Source organism: Serinus canaria, chromosome Z (assembly GCF_022539315.1).
Source record: "Serinus canaria isolate serCan28SL12 chromosome Z, serCan2020, whole genome shotgun sequence".
Lineage (NCBI taxonomy): Eukaryota > Metazoa > Chordata > Aves > Passeriformes > Fringillidae > Serinus > Serinus canaria.
The window spans coordinates 21,038,466-21,063,267 of record NC_066343.1 but is presented as its reverse complement, the minus strand read 5'-3'; the positions used below and the strand labels follow the sequence as shown (position 1 = coordinate 21,063,267).

The window sequence follows — 24,802 nt, the reverse complement described above, 5'->3', positions numbered from 1 at the left end:
AAAGGTTCCTGATGTGATACTCATAAAGAAAAGCACTCACAAAGCCACAGGAGAGTATGGAGGAACAAAGACCATATACAGAATTCAGAGTCTGCACTCTTGCAACCAGCAGCATTTAAGCAGCCATCTCCACATTATCCCATCACAAGTTTCTCTGTGTATTTGGACTCAGTCAAGGTCAAGCAGTGATATGTGCTAATAGTTTTGAACAGCAGCAGTTGTATAACTTCACAGTTAAGAAGCAATTTGTGTTTCTGTAATGATATTGTATTTAAATGCCATGCAGTAGTGCTTACCTGCTTTACAGGGGGAATTTTTTTATAATTAATCAAATTCAGGCAAGTTTAATTATGTGACCTGAATTAGTTTTATCCAGTTTTAAGTGCTGGAATTACAAGAACAGGTACTGCAAGAGTAGTTACCACAGAATATTAGGGTCTTTTGGTAGTATTGGAAATAAAGATTAGTGGGTTTTATGATGAATTTGCCCTCTAATGTAGGAGACTCTTGATAACTGGGTTCAATTAAGAAACTCAGGAACTGTATTATTAATGTAAAAGTACAGACAACATTTCAGTGAAGAGGTCCAGCAGCCAGGCTTGACATCTCAACCCAAATTTTAAGTGGCAAAAAACTCCAAAAATAATCGTAATTTCTTTAGTTTGTCAATTATTTTTCTCCAATTTTGCAGAGCAGTGATGTTCACAAGGGAAATCAGAGAGAAGTCTATCAGACAAGACTGATGGGTTTGTTACTGTGTGTATGGAGACATGTAAATTATTTTCCCTGTAGCATATTTACTAGTTATAACCACCATATTATCTTTTTTTGTATCTATAGCAGATTCTTTCAACTTCAGATTCTTTCAGCTCTCCATCTTCCAACCTTTTTTTGTTCTGTTTTTTTCCCCTGATATTTATTTTTGTCCCTTTAACTTCATTCAATCTTATTCATTTCAATCTACATGTCAGTTATAGTATTGTCTTCTGATGATCATGTATTGAAGGTTGACTCTGTGACCAGTCAACAGATAGTGATAGGTGTTTTGTGGATTTCAGATCTACTATAAATCCTTTCTGAACTGTTACGCTACATCCACATCTGGTGGCATACTCGCTTTTCTTTGCTCATCGTGGAGTCTAGAGTCTATCTCTCTGTACCACTGTGTATAGTACTGTCTTGCCTTTTCATTGAAGCACGAAGAAATGTGACTTAAATAACACTTTTACCTAGTTCAGATGCCACAGCTTTCTTATAAACTAGGGCCTTCAGAGAAAAAATAACCACTGGGAAGAAGAGGTGCAAAACGGCATTTTTTTACTAATTCTTCTTGTGTGGGAAACATGGAGACCAAGTATTTGTGCAAAGTGAGTAATACAAATAAGGAAGATTGCTGTCTAAAATATATGCCAGAATATGTGATTCATTAATCTGTGATACTCAATTTCAACCTCATTTGTAGAGTTTACAGACCATAATTAGGTAGTTCTCTTGTTGCTGAGTGAGGAACATCAAGTAATTGTTAAGTGAGAATATAACATCAAAAATATGGGATTTGTAGAGAACATCTTGGCATTCTTGCAGCATTCTAATGGTTTGATAATTTTTAACAGAAATACAGATAACTCTTCTGCTTCTGTTAGCAGGCTAAATTGCAAATTTTTTTTTCTGTTTTGGAGAAGTTATCCCTCTTTCAATAACAAGAAAGTGGAGAGTTTTTAGCCAAATCAGAACATTGTTCACAGAATTGCTATGGTGTGACAAATGCAGCCTTCCAGCTGATGCCACCTGTGTGCCATCAGCACAGAAAAGGTAAATAAGTATTCCCTAACCAAGTTAGGATGGTCCCTTTTCACAAGTAATTGCATCATTCCTCACCTTTATGAAGGACTCCCTTGCTGGTGAGTTTTGGGAGGGACAAGTGTCAAGGAATAGAACCATAATGAAGTACCTTGTGATTGAGCAAGGATTACATTGCTCTGTTAATTCTGTAAAAACTTGTCAGTTTGCCACCCAAATAAATGCCTAGACTGTGTAAAACATAGAGCAGAGTGACCTCTAGAAGAAAAATCAATGGCAATTCATATTTCATATGTCTATAATTGCTTGTGAGAGCATGGCAGCAGTTTGTTTATAGAGCAGCTTGTTCTACCAGGGATTGTTTCCTGACTTTTTCTTCTTTCTAGTGGTGATGCCTCCCATGGACTGTGAATTACAGCTAGACACAGCAATAGACAAGTCCTATTGGTGGTGATTTTTTATTATTGTTTTCACATTACTGTCTTCAGAATTGCTGCAATGTGTTCTGTTCTAACCAGTGCACTAATCTATAGTTACATGTAAATTGTGTTCACAACTGTTTCCTTGAAAGACTCATGAAGCTGTTTTTTACCTTCTCTTTAGTAGGCAAGGCTCTATTCTCCATGAAGTCATCCATTTGCTAGTATTTTAGCCATCAAACTGATTCCATTGTATGGCCATCATTTTTAAGCAATTTGTCAGAGAAGCAAGGCATTCTCAGTCTGTTAATTTAAAGACAGAATTTTGAAAATATATTTTTTCCCCCTGCTTTGCTTTGTTTTTGTTTTTTTTTTCTTTTTGAGAAGCTGTTGTAAGATTTGTATCCCCACTGAGGACCGAGATGTCATAGGGATAGAGAAAATGCCGCTCACTTTATGGATTACTGTTAGGTCAACAAAACTTTGGCAGCATTGATTAACTTGACAGTGAGTACAGCAGTACATTTATCACTTATGGCTGTGCTGTAGAAAATCTAATAAGAGGCAAACAATTCCCTTTAGAGCAGTAACAGGTTCACTGTGGCTAACGGTGCATGCACTGGAAATTTCTGACTTTAAATTATACCCTTGCTGCTAGTTGGGTCATTGACTCCAAGCTACTGCACTTTCACTACTATGTTCTGTATTATTAATTTGATCAAAGTTGTTTTGGCTTCTATAAATGTGTGCAAGCCATATATTGAAGTTCATATAAACTCATAAGCATTTTTGAGGAACAGATGCAGGAGGAACATGATCCAAGCTACATTATAGAGAAGGGACAGTTGCTTGTTACCACTACAAATGTTTGGGGTCTTACAAGGTAATAAAAGAAAAATTTTGAACTGTTCTTATAAACCTCCCTTTAATTCACAGATTTAAATAAAGCCTAAACCCAAATCTGTCTTACATTCAATAAGGTTCATTGATTGTTCAGAAGGACTTTTTCCACATGTGCGAATATGTTCTTTTTTAATTACCAGTAACTACCTTAAAAATTTTATACGTGCTGATTTACAGATATGTTCTTCCAGTTGCCTTCTTTTTGCGGTAATAATGAGAACTGAACTGCTAAGGAGAGAATTTTTTGCCTTTCCTGTGTAGAAGCATGGCTGCTTGACTACAAGTTACTGTTTGGCTATAATCTTATGGTGAGATTGGGTTTTATTCAGTATTTATTGGTTTTACTTTAATAGAACTTTTCTCAAAGCCTGTGCATCAGAAAATGTCTTTGCATTGCAAATATTTTAAAAATCAAGGTTTTTTCATTTTGTTTTGGTTTTTTTTATTGTACTGATTAGTTCTCCAAAATGGAAGCCCTGCATAAGATACTCTTCTGTAGAAGAATATCAGGCTTTTTCTTTCAAGTTCATAACCAAATGTATATAAGGTCACATACCCAAATAATTGTGTTTCTAGAAACATGCAGGAAAGAAGATTGAAGAGAATTTTGGTATGAAGTGCAGATCAGAATATAGAGTGTGCTGCTTAACTTGTGGCTTTGTGATACAATCTGCAAAATTGCTGTTCAAATAAGAGAGTAGTAATTTTAATAATTTTTTAATTATTAGGATATCTGACTAGACTAGAGAGCATTTGTGGGTAGCAGCTGTTATTTCAAGTATTTTATGTTATTTTAGGAAACTGTTTAAATTGGAGGTTTTGTTCTGCAGTATCTGTAAAAATGATGTTGTTTTCTTTGTTGGGAAAGAAGTATTCTACTTGAATCAATTGTCAAGAGGCTTAATGTAATAAGGCAGTTTGTGGTCTGACTAAAAGAAACACTGTGCAGAAGAAATTCCCATAGCAGTTTGTTTTTAACAGAAAAACTGAGTTCACTTGAACCATAAATACATTGAAAACTGAGGCTTAATAAGGTAGGGCAGCTTCAGAAGGAAGAGGGTTTGTTGTCCAATTGTAACGACAACAATTTAACCAAAAATCTGTGTTAATGATAGTGGAGCTCTATCAACACCATAAGAGCTGATTCTTTGCAAGAAATGATCAAGCAAGTTGACATTAGTAACCTTTGCATAGTTAGGGGGAAAACACAACTAAAATAGTGGCTCCCCTTTCCTTTTTATTTATTTTTTTTAATTTCCAGGATAAAAGTTGTGATTTTCACTCTTTTGTTGCATTTTGTAGGTATGATACACATTACCACACTTTCTCCTGGGTTCGTACAATAAAGGAGTTACCCTACTGGCTGCCTTACTGAACAGAGACCTGATATTGATTACCTATCACACTGGCATCAGAACTACTCTTAGGATTCAATTTTTTTGTTGTTTTGCATATTTTATTGATCAAAAGTGGTAAATGAGCATCAAGCGTGCAAGAAGACGATGAATTGTTTACTTGCATAAAATAACCTTTCAATAAGGGAAGATGCATTGCTCACACTTTTGGTGCTGTTCTGCTGCCCGAAGCAGATGGCATTCAGCTGCTATTGATTTGCTCCTATAGTTACAGAGCAGCATGTAACAAGGCGTGCTCATTTCTCTGAAAGAGAGGTGAGGTTTTTTTGCCAGGGTGGCAGGAGTGAAAAAAGGAAGGATGGGGGGTTATGAGGGTTGTTTTGGGGTTTTGGGTTTTTTACAAGAAAAATGTTGAAGTGCTGTGCTAACAAAAAGCAGTTCTGTGTTTGCAGAGGAAGGGAATTACTTTGTCCAGTTCTGGCACTTCTGATGACATTAATTCCTGATGCAGATTGAATCCATGAGCAGCCAAGTACTTTGGATTTTAAAAACAGCCAGAATTTAGCATCACAGGCTCCACGCCACAAGTCTTAACTGCTGTGTTTTTTTAATTTATACATGTTTGTTTCTACTTGTGTAAATAACTTGTGTAAATACTGTTGATTCATTAGCAAGACAAAATCATACTGCAATATGTTGGGATTGATTATGCAAACAGGTAATTTAACTGAAGAATACAGAATTTAATAATTTGCTGCTGGATCTTTCCTGTAATGGAGGACATGCAGGCATGACAAAGTCAGCTTTCTCTGAAAATGTATGTGGAGGGATATGTAATGCAGAATTTTGGCGTGAACAAGAACTCTAATTCTTTGGCAGATTTTAACAAAATGCAGGTATGTGATAGAAGAGGGTGTCAGCAAATAGATTATAGGCATGTTTGTTCTAAGACAAAATGTTTTAGTTAATTTGTAGTCTTAGTCCTGAAAGTAGTTTAGTGGGTGATACTGAGGAGCAGAGTACAGTCCTTGATCAATCTGTTTTCACATAGAAATAATCCATCTGTCAAGATCCACAAGTGTTGTGGTATAAGAGTTAAATTCAGACTCTTGGTGACAAAACTGGGTGAGTTCAGTGTTATATATTAAAGCCTTTCTTGCTCACCTGACTGTTCTGCAGTGACTTACTGCAGGAAATGCTTACTGTTGCTTTTGGCTGACAGTCTTCCTGTTCCTGGGTTATTTAGGAAAATAAAATAATTTACTCCATTATGACTGCTCTACTGTCCTCTATTTCTTTTATATTATGTATCTTTTTAATGAAAATAATGGCTGAATTATGACCCCTGGCAAAACATTGTCACAGCATAGTTAGTAACTAATTATTTATCAAAAATTTAATTTAAATATGCATATCAGTATCAAAAATGTACTACTTCATCTATTTAAATTTCTGTGCTCTCTGACATTGATTCCAGTTTGCTTGTAAAATTTATGAAATGCTGTCTTATGCTTTTTAATATCTATATGTTAAGTGTCACTACATCTTGACCATTTCTTAGGATGTTTCTATAGCATAAGCAGGCAAGACATTGTCTGAATCTTTGACTTTAACCTGTTGGTTCCAATACATAGTAGACATTTCTTATGAATGTTTTTTCAAAGCAAACCTTTGTGATTTTTTCAGAAAACAGATTTTTTTAAATCAGTTGCTAATACTATCAGCACAGCATTTATTGTATTGTTCTGAGTTGATTTGGTCTTGCTCTCTTGTGGGGCTAAGGAAATGTTTGAAACATAAGAATGTTTACAAACAGAAGTTAATATAAAGAACATGAATACGTGTGTGTTTTAAAACAGCATTTTCTCTTCCTATGAGAAGCCCTTTGCTTTCACAAATTTAAACAAATATATTCATATTCTTGTTCTATACCTGTGATGTCTATGTGTACTGTTAGGACTGACTCAATTTTCTTAATTTTCTCCAGTTTTCTTAATTTTCTCCATTTCTAAGTTTGTCAGTGGTCAAAATATACTTTGTGCTTCTTTGCCATTGTGTTAGCATCTACCCCTCAAGTACAGAATCAAGCCATCAAAGTAAATTGTTAGTATATTACCTATTCAAGTGAAAAAAAAACCCAACCAAAAAAACTCACTTCTACACACAGATTTTTTTACCTTTCTTTTGCCGATTAAGGTAAGTAAATGTCTCGCACACACAAGAAAATACAAGCATGTATTTTCTTGTTGACTAAAATTTAAGTAAGCTTCAGAATTTTTAAAATAAAGCTTGCCAATTTTATTGTAACTACACTTCCAAGACTACAAAATAGCCTGGAGTACTTATTCAACATGGTATTTTGTGCTGAAAGGGCTACCAACACTCAAAACTAAAACAAAACCCAAAAACCACCACTGTATAAATCTAAATATATTTCATCAGCTATGTTACCCCTGTTTTACCTCTGCAAAAATGACACAATTGAGTTCATTAACCCCAGGTGAAGTGAATTCCCTGGACTTTCTACATCCTCTTGTTTGGACTTCCGAGTGGGTACCTGCTGCTTAGTCTAATTAGTTTCAAAGGGAATGTAGAATCATTTCTCAAGAGTTTACCCTGACCCAAAACATCTGACAAGAAAATGTCAGAGATACAAAATAAGAAGTTATTGGAGAGTTGAATAGCATTTTTGTTACGGTGTCTTGTAGAAATAATGCAGATGAGGAAATCATGCTCACATGACCTAAATTTTGATATAAGATTTGCATGAAATTGCCATTCTTGTGGAAAAGCAAGACTTGTTTTCATAAGTTCCTCAGACCTTATCAAACATCTGTCTCTTCCCTTGTTCTGAGCACAGGCAGCAAAATGAGTTAGAGCTGTGGGAGATTCCTCATGAAGTTAAAAAGAAGTGAAAATGCTATTAGAGCCATCAGCAACTCACTCCCCAATCACTAATGGCCATACTAAGGTCCATCATTGTTTTGTTAAATTTTTTCCAATATGCATCATTTAGAGCAGTGTTCTCCTAACCTATCTTACAACAACTTATTTATCTTTGCAAGTATCTTGTAACAACTTTCTTATCTTTGCTGAGTTTGCCTTAAGGCCTTTGGGGGGGGGGGGGGCGGGGGGGTGGGCATGGGGAGGAGTAGCTTGTTGAATGCTTTTTAGAAATGAAAGTAGGCTCTATCCTTTCAGAGGTTGCAGTAAGTATTGAAACAGTCTCTTTCCGCTGTTGTAATATATGGTCAGAAATAATCTATCCAAAGTCTCTCTGTTTCAATCACAGCAGTTCTGTATTATGTTTCCATTCAGATGTGTATATCTTTGTTGACAATAATTTTACTCCTTATTGTAGTTACTAACTTCCTGATACAGGCATATCAATTTAATGCCCAGTTCTCTCATTGTACTCTATTGCCATTATTATTATTATTGTTGTTGTTGTTACCATCATCATCATCATTACTGTAATTTTTTTTAGTTCTCTGGTTCTAAAACAGCTATGAACAAGATGTTACACACCATTGTTAATCCAGAAAATTAATAAGTTTTCTTTGAAGGAATACTGTGCTCCTGATGACGTGTTACTGTTACAAGCAAATACCTTTCTTTGTGTTTTATGATCTCAACTATGGAAATGCTTTGATGAGGATCAAAAAAAAAGGGAAAATGGAAGTGTATGGTGGGTATTCTGAGTTTAAACCTGATAGTGATGAATGCTGATGGCTTCACAATGGCTGCTTATGTCTTAGACCGACATACTCTTTGCTGGAAAGCCAGGCCCAGGGAGTGGAGGTGAATGGAGTTACATCCAGCTCCTGACCAGTCACAAGTGCTGTTCCCCAGGGCTCAGTGTTAGCCCTGTGTAGAGTCTTTATCCATGATCTGGATGTGGTGATCAAGTGCACCCTGTGTCAGTTTCCAGATATCACTAAGCTGGGTAGCAGTGTTGGTCTGCTGGAAGGAAGTGGCGGAAGGCAGGCAGGCTCTGCAGAGGGATCTGGACAGGCTGGATTGATGGGCTGAGGCCGTCTGGATGAGATTCAGTAAGCCAAAGAGCTGTGTCCTGCCCTTGGGTTGTAACAGCCCCCTTAAGTTCTACAGGCTGAGGGCAGAGAGGCTGGAAAGCTACACAGCAGAAAAGGACCTGGGCGTGCTGGTTGACATCAGCTGAGCGTGAGCCAGCTGTGCCCCGGTGGCCAAGAAGGCCAATGACATCCTGGCCTGTGTCCACAATAGTGTGGCCAGCAGGACCAGGACAGGGATTGTCCCCCTGTACTGGACACTGGTGACCACACCTTGAATCCTGCATTCAGATCTGAGCCCCTCAATTCAAGAAGGACATTGAGGCACTGGAGCATGTCCAGAGAAAGGCAATGGAGCTGTTGAAGGCTCTGGAGCACAAGTCCTCTGGGGAAGAGCTGAGGGAGCTGGGCAGATTTAGCCTGGAGAAAATTTTTCTCACAGGGAACCTGATCGCTCTACAGTGGTAGAATGAGGGTTGGTCTCCTCTCTCAGATAAGAAGTGGCAGGATAAGAGGAAATGGCCTCTACTTGGGCAGGAGAAGTTTAGATCTGATGTGAGGGAAAATTCCTTCAAGGAACAGGTTGTCAAGCATTGGAACAAGCTGTCCAGGAAAGTAGTTGAGTCACCATTCCTGGAGGTATTTAAAATACATAGATGTGGCACTTAGGAATTTGATTTAGTGATGGATTCATTAGTGCTGGGTAAGAGTTGGTCTTAAAGATCTTTTCCCACCTAAATAATTCTACAATTCTAAGAAAGAGTTGTCACCTATTAAGTAGACAGGAATGTACACTAAATCCTGATATTTAGAGGAAGAAGGTTAGGACTTGCAAATTTGGAGAATGTAGAACTGACATTTCCACTTTAAAGTAGATTATGTATTCATGATAGTATTTAATTACCTGGTCAGATCTGTTGCAGGGTTTTGCTTCTTTTTCCCATGCAACCTTCTTCCTGATGCACAAGGATCAGCATTAGAAGGAGGGCAGTACCTGACTGACAGAAAACAAGACCCTATCAATTTTGAAATTTACCTGGTATTATAATTTGCAACTACATTAGTTACACTTCTTATCTTTCTTTTTCTTTTTTTTTTTCTATTTGTCTTGGTGGTATCTTTCCTTGATGTTTTCCAAAATGTAATTTATAGGTAACTGATATCTCATAAAGCTCTGGCAGTGAACAGCAGAAACTTCCTGAACAGGGAAAATACATGCACTTCTGGTGATATGAATTGTGCTGTGTGCAGGCAGTTCTTGTGGCTGGTTTGTACCTAGAGTGTTTTATGAGGAAATTCTGGCATTTACCAGTGACTCTCGGTCTGAAGGTTGTGTAAGAGGACTCAGATGCTGCCTGTCTCAAGTGAGCATCATGGTGCTACATGGCACTGCCAGTTGGAACTTATCCTGGGAGAGGGACTGGGTAAATGAGGCAGGGTAAATGAGGGCAGAGGAATGAGGTACCTTGCTTCTCCTGAATGTTCAGTGGGTTTTTTTTACGATAGCATATTTGTATTTAGTTATTTTAAGCTTTTAGAAAACAGTACTGCAATCTACTGTGTATGGTAATTGTAAATACGGTTGCATTTTTATACGCCTTCTTCCCCTATACTCTTGAGAGAACTTTTCCAAGCCTAGCTACCTAATTTCTGTATCTTTCTAGAATGTGTATTTTCTGGATCTACTGATATATATATATCATGAGAGAGAGAGAGTTATCTAAGGTAATTGTGCACCTGTTTGTAATCACCACCACTATTCACATCGTCTTTATTATTTGTTAATTTTTCATGTTCCCAGTACTTCTGAAAAATACTTCAATTTACACATTTTGAAATCAGCATCTAATTTTGTGTCTGTCATTAGTGGATATATTTACTCTTTGTATTACTTTTTCCTGTCACTTATTTTTAAAAGACTATTGTTCCTCCTAAGTTTTTATAATGTCATTAACTTAGCCTGCCCTTTTTTTCCTTTCTGCCTGTTTCTTTTCCTTTTGCTCTGTTGATTTCTTCACTTCTCATCCAGCTTTGTCTTAACCTCCAATCCTTTGAGCAGTGTCTCAGGAAATTGTATTGACTGTTTCCTTTCATTTGTATTTTTCAAAGGAACTATTCTTGCACTTTGTTTCTAATCTTTCAAGGACTAGTCTTCTCTTTTACTGAAGAGAAGTTTATTGTTTGCTCCCACTAAATTATGTTCCCAGTTTTCTGGAAAAAGAATTCAATATTTTATTTTCTCATGAAATGGGTTATATTTGTAGACTTAGCCACAAGTCTGCACTTAGTAGTTAAATATTAGTTGGAACTCTAAGTGTGTTTTCAACTAGCTTTCTAACGAAAGTGCTCTTATCTTTAGACCTATGTGGCAGTAGATACAATTTTAATTAAAATCAGTAAACTGCCTGTAAGTGTAAATCAGTGTAGGTTATAGACCCTGTCATGAATTTCTGCATACACATTTTCACTGATGATCCAGTAGTCATTTAAACTATAGGGCTTCGCTTTCATCTAATTTATCCTTTACACAGCTTGAGATTACTATGGTAAATGGATTTGTCACTCATGGGAGTTTTAAGCTCACAGGAAATATCCTCCAGTCTTGAGGTTCAGAGGTGCAATTCCCCTCTGTCCTTTTTTTTTAACTCTTGTGACTTTACATTATCTTTCAGATAGTTCAGTTGGAACTTCTGGATCTTCATTGGATGTATTTTGTCTTATAATACCTATAGTCAGTATTTGTTCCCTTTCAAGCTCCGTTGCATGGATGTCACTTACTGTTGACTTCCCTTTCATACAAAGTGTGGGAGTGTTAACAAGCTTGTGCTTCATATGGAGCATCACCTCTGTGTTGTTGTACATGTGTTTCACACTTCTCAAAACTTTATACAGTTTTATAAGCACATTTGATAACCTTGTTCTGTTCTTACATATGTGAATACTTGTGGTAGTAATGAAAAGTGGAAATTCTTTTTAGAATTAATCCCAGTTAATAACCTCTAACAAGCCTCACTGAACAAGGGAGTGAGTTTCGTCATAGTTCTTCACAAAGGATGTTATAAAACATGATTGTATCTGCTATTACTTTAAAAAAGAAAAGCTTCAAGTTCAAGTCTGGGTCCTTTGTCTGCTTGGTTTTTAGCTAATGTGTTCTTTTGATAACCTTTTTATCATTTCATGGGACTGTGTAAAGCAGTTCAGGAAAAGCAGGTTAATAGAAGAATATAGACTCTAAAATGTTCTAAAAGATGTGGATTTTGGTCCCAGTGGAGACTGACACTCTAGCCTACTTACTGTAGCTGGAATGTATTGATTTTCTTTTCCCCCATTTTAGCTGCACCACTGAATTAGGTATTGTGAAGCATCTTTTCCTGTGAAGAGAGGAAAAACTGTCATGAACTTTTTCACCCTAACAGTACAGCCTTTCAAACTAAACCCGATTGCATAGAAGAGTCTGTAAAAACCCTGTAACTCAGCTCCCACTCTCTTTTCTCCCTTTCCAACAGTTCTTCCAGCCACCTCAAGAAAGTGTGATAGATGACTGTAAGAAATTGATTTTTAAATCTTTCTTTATTAAAACCAGTAATAGTGATGATGGTAATAATAATAATAATAATAATAATAATAATAATAATAATAATAATAATAATAATAATAATAATAATAATAATAATAATAGAAAATGATGCATTTCTGTGGCATGATCTGTGAAGGTTAGAGCAATATGGTCTTGTTCAGGTTTTCAGCAAGATGTTCAGTTACTGTTATAATTGGCTGATGAGTAGGTTTGGGCCTAACTAGAATGCCAGTGTTCGATTTCACTGTCCTCTGTGAAGATATGTCACCATTTAGCCTGGCTTTAGTGACAATTTTCTTAAAAGGAAACTCATGGGAAATCATTATGCTGTTTATATGTCTCCCTTGTTGGAGAGCATTATCCTGTGATATTTTAGCACTGTTTTCCACTGCATGATGGCATCTAGCTAAGGTTAAGGCAGAACAAGTCCCTTTGCAATTTTGTGACTATATTTTACTTACTGAAGGAGAAAAGATAACCGACAATTAAGTACTTCAGATGTCACTGAATGAACGTGTGCAACTAATCAATGACACCCTTAGGGAACATGATTTTATGAAACTGATAAGGTAGAAAAATTGGGGATTTTATGATTTGTCTTACATAATAATAATTGCACCCTTCCAATGAAAAAGGCATTTCTACTGATGTAAACATCAGACTTTCCCTTGTGTTGTGTTGTGGGTTTTTCTCCTGAAGCACAGAGTAGTTCATTAAAGTGTGACAGTAACAGATAAATACCCTTTACAATTTTCTAAGAAAATATGGCACTTTTAGTTCAGCTGAAATCAATGAGCTGAAAAATGTATTTCTGGAGTCACTTCCCAAATCACTTGCTAGAGGTTGTATTAGGTTTAGTTTTGGGGGAAGAGGGAGTTTTATTTCGTTTAGGAAGGAAATACGCATCCTGGGGATTTTTTCTTAAATTAGCTTACTTAGCACTCTGGGGTTCATATTTGAAATTAATCGCTATGATCTTGATAGAATTTGGATGCAAGAAAAATTCACATTACAAAGAACTAAGTGTGAGTTTTTATTTCTTTCAAAATATTTCTCTTTCAGTTTCTCATGGCAGAGCAAACAAGATAGCTAGTAATGCCTACAAGCCAATATCATATATTCACTTGAACAAATGCTGCAGTTGAGCATATTACATCACAAATTATAGGCAGTCCTTGAGAAACTTTACCTGCTGGTTCCTTTTCTACACACCTATCGTGTAAAGATGGTCAAGTTTTCAAAATATGGATTTCTCACAAGTTTTCAGACAGAAGTAAAAACTCTGTTGTATTATGGGTTGTTCCAGGTAAATTAAGCCAATTATAATAACATTTCTGATTTCAGAGTAATTTTTTTAAATTTAAATAGGAAGCTGAGAAATGCTTAGATTTTTTTTTTCTACATCCATACGCCTAATCCATTGTGGCTGGTTGGTGCTTGTAGAGGTTTTATTTTGATTTTGGTTGGTTGGTCAGTTTGGGGTTTGTGTGGTTTTTTGTTGGCTTTTCTTTGTTTTGCTTTAGTTTTGTTGTTGCTGTTGTTGTTGTTATAAGGCTTTTTTTTTCTCCTTTTTTTTCCACTGTGTATTTTAAATGGCAAGATTACATCCTCACCCCTTGTTGAATCAAAGCCAATGAAGTCAAGCCAGATGAAAATTTGTCCCGTTAGTATAATTAACTTGTAAACTTCATATTTTTATTTTAAATACTTAAAAATCCATGTCACATTGCATTACATCAGTTGCAAAATCCTCCTTTGGTCAACGCAGTCATTCCTTTATAAAATTCTCAAAATGACAAAATTCCTAATCAGCAGAGGTGGTGTACAAATACAGTGCAGTGCAAAATTGCCTTTGCTTCTCTTCAAATTCTACATTTTCAAGTTTAGTGATCATCAAAGCAAAGTTATTGACCACTAACAAACTGTATGGCTTAACAGACTAAAATGGGTACTATTTGCTTACATCTTTTTGTGACAGGTATTTGGTCTGGCCAGGATTAGCAGGGCTTGGGTTGACTTGATACATGCTGTGGGGGTGGAAAAAAAATAAACAACCAAACATACAAAATAGAATGAAATAGTAATCTCAAGTGAGTGGAAGTAGAAGCAAATAGGCTTGTAAGACCTGTCAGTAGTTTTCCTTTTATAAAATGGTATATCCTTCTGTTCTTCCCTGCTCCATTCAGGAGCTTCTGCAGGCAGCTCAGCTTTTAGAAAAAGCTGTCAAGAGTTTATGTATGAAGTTGCACATAAGCACCGGATGCCCTTAAACATCTTTCTATAACTTTTTGAGATTCCTTATCACGTATAATTAGCAAGATGGTTTTATTTGAGCCAGTCATACACATTGCTATGCAATTCACACACTCTCTGAATATGCATCCACCTCTACACCTTCTTTTGTGCATAACCTGAATGCAGAACGGGATAAATTTTCAGCAGCAGAGTGCTGATTTTGCAGAATGCAAACAGAGAGGCATTTTTTAATGCAGCATCTTCATATAGAGGTGAACTGAAAGGCTTAACACTTGCCAACATCTTAGACCTCCTTGTTTGTTACATTCCTTAAAATCTAGAACAGAAAAGTTCAAAAGCTGCATTTTTCCTGATCTTTTTCTCAAAAATTTTAGTGGTGGCCTCAGCTGTTAAGAAAGTATAGCCTCTGAATTCAGACTTGCAAATGTAACATAAAAAAATATTCAGTTGACTTCTAGATGTCTCTTCCAACGTTTCTCTTTTTTGTGATCCTGCTATCCTCTATATACCAATGTCTCGTGATATTGTAATGTAAAAGAATACACATGCAGGAGAAAGTTACCTTCTGAATGTAAGAGTAACGTGTCTTTCCAGATTTTTTTCTTCTCTGTATATATTTCTTCTATCATGGAGTGGGAAATTGAACAGGATGAACATGGAAAGCTTTGCTTCTAGGAGTCAATTTAATTTTAAATCCAGTGAAGTTTCTTCCATATATACATTCACTTCAGATCAGGTCTTTATGAAGGAAATCTCTTTAAGAAAGCTTATGGCTTCATTTTTCTTGTGAAGTACACATGTTTTCAGAATGCATGTCAGTATGAACAGTAAAGAAATAGGAGTTTTATCTTTCAGGTGAGACATTGGTTGAATATATGATCTGTTTTTCTTTGCCTTGTGAAAACTATAGATTATCTCATCAAGGGAAAAAACAGAGGATGTAGTATGGCCTTTATGTGGCTGTTGTATCACGGTTGTGGAAGAATGTGGCAAGTCTGGCCAGCAGCTGCATGGTCAGAGCTTTGTCATTCGGAGCCATAGTGCAGATAAATGGAGTATGTGTTAACTGTCAAGCCAAGCAAGGAGTTTCCCATGTTGTCATTTACCAAGACGTGCATTAATAAAACTGCACAATGTGAAGACTTCTACTCGAAAGCCAGATGGTAGTCTTCTGTGAGGTGAACATGAAAGCACTAAGCTGAGGCTGTTTTATTTTATATTTTAAATAAACAAAGCTTTATTCACAAATGAGCATGCCAGTAACTTATATTTCTCTCAAACAGAGATGTCTGATTCTGGAACTAAGTTGGCACCAGTGATGGCAGGCGAAAAAGAATGTAGTAGCATACGCTGAATGTATTTCTAAGTGATTCATCAAGAACTGTGGTTTTCCATTAAAATGAGGCATTCCAAAATAGGTGTAAAAATGGAGAACTGAAAATTATTGCAAGAGAGAAATGTTTTCGTAGCTTGAATGGAACTGTGCAATATCTAATATATTTTTTTAAACTTGGGTTTCTATTGTGCCTTTTTTTTTTTACAGACAGTCATTTTAGAAAATGAAGAGCTCCCTAAGATATTTCTTGATTTTCTGAATGTTCGTCATGTACCTACCTTGCCAAAAGCAGAAAGCTGTGGGTAAGCTCTCCTTTACTGAAAAATATATGGAGGCCAAAAGGCCCATATCCACTCAGTGCTGATGCAATTCCATTGACTTAAAATGGTCTTGCTGCCAACTCTAACACTGTAAAATAAATGGGCATTAGGTTCATGTTAGGTATGTTTATATCTCCCCTAAAGGTCGTAAAATAAATCCAGCATATTCAACAACAGAAGGGAAGTTTAATGTAATATTCTTGAAAAGCAAAGGAGAGCTTAGATGAGAAAAATATGACTTTCTTGTACATCATGAAGTATCTACTGAAATGTAAGATATTCATAAGCACTCAGTAATTGCATAGAAAGCCTTTGCATGTGTTTTATGATCATAGTAGCTGTACAAAATAGTGCGTCATTCCATGATCATTTTATGATCTCACTCTGTGTTCAAAAATGAGGTTCTTTCACCTTTCTGATGACATTACCCCAATGACCCAATTGCCCATCCCCTGGGAAGGGTTCTTAACCAGTGGCAGAAGGGAATCTTGGTATGACGAGTATAAGGGCCACAGAAATACCCAAAACAGTGTAACTGGAAGCTCTGTTACCATCTGCAGCTGTGAGCTTTGTAGGCAGAATTTCTTTTGCTATATTAGATGATGTGGTTGATAGTGCAGAAGCATTACCATTCTGCTCCCCATAAAGCCACATGGCCCTTTTCCATTTTGGGGCAGGCTGCTTGGATCCACAGTAGTGAAAAGGCAAATTTACCTGAACATAATTTTGAGGCCCTCTTATCCTTGGAGGTCTCTATGGCACAGGGCAGTGTCCAGAGTGACTCAGAAGCTACCAGGCTTGTAGTTTTCACTTGAAGTTAATGACATCAGCCAGTATCCTCAGTGGAACTACACCTCAGCACTTCACAGGTAGATATATGGGAATTAATCTGTTACAGTAAAATGGATGGTGTCATTTTCAAGTAGTGGTGGTTATAAAGTGATACAATCTCCCATGTATATTTCCTTATGTGGCATTATATGGCCACTGGCCAGAAGATTGCTCCCTTTGGTAATTCTTAAAGGATTTGGGGGTTTTAATTGTAAAATTAATTTTGTTGTAACCAAAGCTTCCTGTCGCTTTACTTGCAGCTCTTTTGATGAAACAGAATCTGAAGAATCAAGGTGAGCTTGATTTCTACTCTTTATAGGGCACCTGATTAATAAACGATTTAAATTATTGCCATTTACTTTGTTCCTTGCAGTTAACAAATTAGAAGTAGTTTAGCATTAAAATTGTATTTGTTAAATATTACCATCAGCTGTGCTGTATCTATCCATTTGTAGTGTGGCTTGAACATCCTTATGCTAGTGTTGAGAAATTTTTTACAAAACTGACAGAACACTGCCAGCTCTGAAATATATCTGGGAATGCATTTTTTTGTAGCAAGAAGATTTAGCAGAAGAAATTAGAGATCTGGGTTCTTCCCTTTGCTTTTGATAGAGCTTCACCTGCATCTCGTGGCACTACTTGGAACGTATATATGTACAGAGCAGAGCAGAGAGGGCTGGGGGGCTTCCAAGGGCTTCTCTCCACAGGTTATGGATACAGCAACTGCTTTGGGGGCTGTAAGCACATGGTGACTTTTTGAGTCAGCTTGGTGGCCTGGAGAGCCTATGGAGCCTGGCTGTAGATGGTTTTGTAGCCTGCACCACGTTTCAGGGAGCAGAGCATCATCAGGAGGTCTCAGAGCTGCAAGCCAGCCCCCTTACTCCAGCTTGACATTGAGGGTTTCACTGTATGGCTGAGGAGCAGCAAGTTTGCTTCCCAGAGATGGAGCCTGCCCTTCTGGGCAGCACTGGTGTGTGGAATCGCACTGCTCCTGGCAGCTCAACCACCTCACTTTATCAAAGCTAGTTTGTACAACAGTCTGTTTGCTGTCCCTTGATACTGACATCCCTGTTCTTGACCTTTCCAGCAAACTGTCCCACCAGCCTGTGCTGCTGTTCCTAAGGGATCCATATGTCTTGCCTAAAGCCAACGGTAATCAAACCTGTTATCTCTTAACAGCACTTTACTGATCTGACCCTGCACTGCATAAACCACATTATTATTAATACTGGTCTAGTCAAATGACACTGGTTCAAAATCTAATAACCTGCCAATAAAACAATAGTTCTTGTGTAAGAAACCATTAAAACACTAAGTAGGGTGTGTGATTTGTAAAAGGGTCAAATTTCCCCCCCAGTTGTTCTCTCAGGCAAACCTACTGGGAATTCAAATCAAAAGTAGAAGAACACTGGTTTTCTTTTCTTGTTGTTGACCCTTTGGCTGTTTTGCCTGAAGGTTTTGAATTTGGAGGCTCAGTCCTTTGTAAGTGCTTTTTCCCTAAACACCAGCTGGTCTACTGCAAGCATGTTTGTATTTCCATTTGGATTATTATTTCTTATCATTCATAACCTCTGGAGCTCTTTATGGGGAAAAAAGTGTACTTAATGTGTAAGTGATGTATTCCACAGAGCATTTACATTAGACTTACGTGGTTCAAAAGAGCATTGGAAATTGTTATAAACTCTTCTTCTTAATATAAAAAGTTCTTTGAATTAATAATTCAGAGAATTTACCCTGTCTCAAATTCAATGTGTGCAGGGAAAAAAAATATCGTTTTCAAAGTGGGTGCCTCTTGGCTTTGTCATTTTACTTGTTTGAATATGTTATTTCTAATAAATACTTTATTTTAAAAATGTAATATACTTTCAGAAGATAATTTTGTCCCTGAGCTGCACATAAATTCTTTTTTAATGTGGCATTTTGTTTCATTTTACAAAATACGGTGTAGAAATCAGATTTTCACACTGCCTTAAAATTAATTAAATTTTTAAGAATAAATTTTGGAAAGAACACTTTTTTGCTTTTCCTAGACAATGGAGTGTACTTCCTTGATGTATCTCAAGGTGTTTCTAAATACTTGAGAAGAGGGTATAAGGAAGACAAAGCCAATCTCTTTTCTATTCTGCCCAGTGACAGGACTAGAACATAAGGAATATTTTCCCAAGCCCAAACACAGGTTGTCCAGGGTGGTGTTGGGTTTCCACTCTTGGAGACACTCAGAAGCTGCCTGGCCATAGTCCAGGGTGACTGCCTGCAGGTGCTCCTTCTTGAACAGGGTTTGGACCAGATCACCTCCAGTCATCTCCCAGCTGCAGCTATTCTGTGGTTCTGCTGTTTTTTCAAGCTGTTTACCAAAACCATAGGGACAAGCTTATATATTTTGAGAGGGTTAAGCAGTCTCTCTTGCAAACAATGTCCATGCTAGCTAGTAGTGGAGCCAAACACTATTGACCCTATGAAGTCTTACTGAACTCCAATATGTAACTAGAGTGAAACACAGACAACAGAGGTCCAGTGTGATTCAGGTCCACATCAGAAGACACATTACAAGGTTGTTTAGCTTTTACTTTGACTTAGCACTAGTCTGATTTCACAGACTGAATGTTCATTTGAGGCTGAAGTGCAGATCACAAAATCGATGAACCAAAGCACAGTAAGGGGAGGGAGTCACTGCACAGGGTCATGTCTGACCCAAGTGACAACAGTAATGAAGAATCACCCACAGAGTAGCCTCTGTTTAAAATTTGGTCCAGATGCTGCCTATACTAGTATTTTGAGTGAGCCACATTGCATGTCTTAATCTTAGTGTTTAATGCTCCTCCTAATTGTATACTTTATCCCTCAAGAGCTTGGTATAAATTATGAACATCATGTAACTCCATTCTGAAGAGAGAAAATGGATTTCATATATAGTTATCCCAAAAAACTGAGATGGTGCTTAGTATTTCCAGCCCACATGTAACATTTTGCTGGAAGACTTCAAGATTCTCCAGTTCTGTGATGGTATTTATCTCGTTTCCATAATGTAAACTCTGAGTAAGGCTCCTTTTTGTGAAATCATTAGGAACTTTCCAATTAATTTTGTAACTGTTCTTTGAAGTAATGCAAAAAAGCATTAAGATAAAGCCCTCTTCTAATGAGTAACATGTTTAAATATTGAGTAGGCCTCATTAATGACATATGATATAAAGGACATTTCAGACTCTTGCCAAGGTATTTTCTGACCTTGATCCACAGTATTTAGAATTTTATATGGCAGGTGAATATTCTTTGTATTTGAAAACCCTAAAACATCAAATTCACTGCAAATCATTAACTAAATGAATTAAAACACAAATTAGAATGTGAGTTGTGGTTTAAAAAAGGAAGAAGAAAACCAAGTCCTGAGTATAGAGCCTCTACTAGTTGACTCAAGTCTAGTCAGAAAGAAACAAAGTTTTTACAAAACTACCATTGCCTTTAATTCTTCTTCTTTGTTTTTAGTTTGCAGCACAGAGAAAATATAGATGAGTTTTCTAAAATTTTCCCTCTCAGATCAGTTCTTACTTTGATAGACTCTGATTCCTTTGTAAAAACAGCCAAGGTTGTTCAACCTATGACCAAAAGTAAGTGTACATTAACAAATAATTCTTTTTGTATGTTGTCTTTGAAGAAGGTGAATTTCAATCAGAAGTCTTTCCTGGATATAGGAATGCCTGTTTTAACATATTTCAATGAATAGGAAATAGTGTGAGTTTTAAACAAAATAAAAAACAATTTCTGGAATATAATACTCAAAGAAAATTTTTACCCTGTCATTACAGTGTGATTTGTCTTTACAAAATACAGTCTTGCCATTACTCCAGTGACTGGGCTTTAAGCATTGTTAAGTTGCAAGAGAGTTTTTTCCAGAAATAAGATCCACAGTTACAAACATCACTGATTTCCAGAATCCCTTTTTCATGATGTATTTAACAGTCTGAGGGCCCAAGTCCACATTACTTTTTGTGTAAGGATATGGGGAGAAAGAAAAAATTAATGTTTTCAAGAAAGATAAAGACAAAAAACCTAATATGCTTCAAATTGGAGATGATACTTTGGAAGCTAAAAACGTAGGATCTTAGATTTACTGTCAGTTGTTTGAAAATTGTTCTGATGATTCTTTAAGCCATGCAAGGGTCACAGATCTGCAAGACTGTGCTTTGTTGTGTTTATACTTTAGTTTTTAGTGTTTTATATATATATATTATATATATATATATATATATGTGTGTGTACTTTAGTTGCATTTAACTTAAGTTGATATGCTTAATTTTTTTAAGCAGAAAAGGCCCACATTAAATCTGATGTTGTGAGGATGTATAATTTTGAAAATTAATCCTTATTTTCCTATATATACTTTATGTTATAGAAGAACCAATAAAAACTGGTTTCTGGAACTGCATCATTTCATCTACAAGGAAAGCATCAGATCACCTTTACAAGTGTATTTTGGTAATACTAAGGACAACTGCATAAGGTTATTCTGCCAGGGTAATTTGGGACAGATGATCTTACAGGATTTGAGGAAACACTAATGGATTCAAAATTAGCAAGTAATTTATAATTATGGCTTACTATGAGAAGCTGGGTAGAATTACACATATATTGTTTATAGGGGAGGTTACCATTCATAAAAACATCCTAAAGTATCTGTGTTCATAACATCTGTAATATTTTGAAACCACTTTATTTAATAACATGAAATAACACCTGTAAGTCAATAAGGATTGCTTTTACAGGGTCCAAATCTACCTTTCCTCAATATTTTTTTACTTCCAAAACTATTTATGTGAAAGAATTAGGGACAAACCCTAATTTACACCCACACTAAGTGATGTAATGTATCAAATACTAATGATTTTTATAAAAGTTGCATCTCCCCTATGTGAATACCTGTAGGCTGATAGTTGAAGGTTTGTTTCATGTGGAAAGTTCCATATCAGGAACCGTCTACTCTTAGCAGGAAATCCAGTTCTAGAATACTAACAATTTTAAGATTGTAAGACATGATCAGATACTCTAAAGCTTTAATGCCTGGTGATTTAAATAGACCCTTCATTCAACCCTCAGGTGTTGGTGCATTTCAAAAATCTTTTCAATTCAACAGTGTACATCCATGTACATGGATCTGTTATTGGGTTTATCAGGCAATTCCTTCATGCCAAATGGAATGTGAAAATTAACTGGCAGTTTCCTCTGCATCCGTGACAACAAAGTAGTGGGAATTTTTTCCTTCAAGTACTGTGGAATAACATTTTGTAACATGACATTTTATGTTAAATGGACAACCTGAAAATTTCTTGTATCAAATAATCATTTTTGTACAGGCATCCTCAAGTCTTCTAAGTCTAAACATTGCTGTAAACCCCAATACAAGAAACAGCTCTGAAGTATTCCCAGTAGTAATCTAGAAATTTCTTCAAGTATATTGAGATTTTGTTAGAAACTGAATTGCCAATGTAATCCATCTTCCTTGTGAGAAAAGATTCAGATAAAGAGCTGGAGCCTAGCAGCCTTAAGTATTAGAACATCCCTTTAAATCAATAAGCTACAAATCTGGCAGCGCATTCATGCAATGCCCACTGCTACCCTAAAGTGGCTTTAGTGCTGAAACAGCATTACTAATAGCACATCCTCAACATGGATAAACAGTTGAGTGATGCAGTAACCCCAAGTAAATGAGGCCTTACCTAGTTAAGTTTCACAAAAACATTTATATTGTACTGACATGGATAAGAAAGTAAGTTTCTTTCTTTTTTTTTTTTTTTCTATTTTTCAGATGACTTTCCAAATGTAGTTATAGACGGCATTCTACATGGAATATTTTATCCTCACTTACTGCCCAGGTAGAAGCAATACAAGGCAAGAAGGTGAAGTCATGGTTAATAGAATTAACAGGAATAAAATTCTGTGATGTGAAAATTATGCTCAGAAGCAGAGGCACAACCTCAGATTAAGTTGAAGCATTATGTCTTTTTAAATAAAATCACTGTCATTACAGTTGCTGCTTTAAAAAAATATATGGAAACAACAATATTGAAGTTATTTATACTTTCTATATATTGACATGCTCTATTTAACACTAAATGTTCTAAGTCATACACTGAATTATGCTAACCTTTGAAGAGAAAAGTTTTACTAATTCTTTCTATAATTTCTCTTAAAGCAAGCACTAAACCATTTTGCACCAGGATTTTTCCCAGCACATTACCCATTGCTGGTATTGGATGGATTAAAAGTGCTGAAGAGAGTGTGTGCAGAATTGGAAACATGCTTTCACATTCTGAAACAGATAGCACTCTCTGCGTTCTAGATTTCAGTTTTAATTATTTTACTTACCGGGAGCTTCTACGTGGCTTTTGCACATCTTCATTCAGTTATGACATCTAACCTGTGTGTTTGTTTACTCTCCACACCAACTTGCTGACTGCATTCCATATATTAACATTTTATAAATCACAGAACATACAACTCTCTGGTAAACTAAAGCAAGAATATTATTAAGATTATGATCAAACTAAAACTGATACATATATATGTATGCTCAGATTTAACTGGAAATTTGTATGTGTGCTACTGAACATTACAAAATAAATTACTAGGACATGAATGTACCACTTCAGTGTTTTTTTGTGAAATTTTTCTATCGAAAATTTTCCGAGATTCTGTCCTCTGAAATGGATCTCACACATGTCTGTCTCCCCATTAAGCATGAGAAAATACCTGTATGTCTGCTGATTTAAAGCTCTTACTCTTAGCTTAGCTGAACATGGTATCCTTACAGAACTGTATGTTTTGGTGAAAAAAATCAAGGTTAATGGAGCACAGAGTAAGCCACTGGGCTCATCAGCTGAAGGGAGTGTTACACAAAAGCAGCAATGGCGAAGCTGGGCATAAACTTAAGTCAGATCCCAGAGACACACAGGTTGCCTGTTCTAACTAGTAAATGTGTTTGGAAGCCATTTGGGGAGAGTGGAAAGCTGGGACTTCAAAAAAAGGTAGGCCTGTGACTGCAGCACTTGTTCAGGTACCATAACTTATGAGGTCTGTAAGCTCAGCCTCCAGGAGAGCTTTCAGCTACTGGCAGACTGAGGCATTCTCATTCCTGCTTGCTAACCCTGCTCCCAGAGCTGCTTTTCAGAGAATTTTACTTTAGACAGCTAGTAGAAAGAAAAGTGATCAGGGGTAAAATGGAAATCTGATTACCTAGTCCTAGGCAAATTTAGAGGCCCTTGCCAAGTTCTCCTCCAGTTCTGTTTGCAGAGGACCGTAATCCTTTCACAGGTCTCTGAAAAGAAGTGTCAGTATTAACCTTCAGGAGAGGCCCTAGGGCTGTGGATGAAGAAGGACCATCCTCTAAGTGCAAATGATATGTCAGGAGAACCTACAGTAATTCCCTGCCCACAGTTTTCTCCTGCTCCCTTTGAGTGGAAAGCCAGTAGGTACCCACAAGCTCTGTGCTGTAGCAGGCTCTTCTGCCCTGAATCACTTTGGCTCTGGATACCTCATACCTTCAGGACACCCTTCAGGAAATGAGTCACTATAAAGAGGAGTGGTGTGCAGTCTGCCTGTGTTACAGGTGGACGAGCCTTCATCAGATCTTGACACTGCCTCTTCTGTCTTGAGTCCTAAAACAGTCAACTCAAAACGAAAAATCCACGCATCTGCCCTGAACTTAACACAGGTGTCTTTTAAGTGTTACCCTACACTGACCTCCTCTGAAAGCTACCAGTTGTCAGCTTAAGAGTTATTTATGAAGCATCACCAAAAAAATGAACATGAAGTTCTCAAACTTACAGCAAAACATAAAGTGTTTGAGCTTTAAAATTAGTAACAAAAGTTAAGTGTTACAAAATTCACCACGCTGCTAAACAAGAATTCTTCTGTTTTAATCAGTTTCTAACAGACTACCTTATTCAATAATAAGACAGAAAAGCCGCTTGTTTTTGATCA

The 24,802-nt window shown here is 36.6% G+C and overlaps 1 protein-coding gene across 3 annotated transcripts in view; it reads left to right on the top strand.

Moving 5' to 3' along the window:
- Positions 1-23,463, top strand: part of SNX24 (sorting nexin 24) — a 90,684-nt gene extending 67,221 nt beyond the window's left edge. Inside the window, exons 4-8 of one of the 3 annotated variants that reach the window (XR_001991715.3) lie at positions 15,885-15,979; positions 17,089-17,121; positions 17,916-17,980; positions 20,312-20,433; positions 22,629-23,463. Coding sequence is in view for 2 of the 3 variants with exons in the window: in XM_018921207.3 (XP_018776752.1) it covers positions 15,885-15,979; positions 17,089-17,121; positions 17,916-17,980; positions 21,219-21,301; positions 22,629-22,646 (294 nt within the window). In the remaining variant the exon portion in view is untranslated. Of the gene's footprint in view, positions 1-15,884; positions 15,980-17,088; positions 17,122-17,915; positions 17,981-20,311; positions 20,434-21,218; positions 21,302-22,628 lie in introns of all 3 variants that reach the window. The other 2 variants (XM_018921207.3, XM_009096349.4) reach the window with 2 other exon arrangements.
- The last annotated feature ends 1,339 nt before the right edge of the window (positions 23,464-24,802 follow it).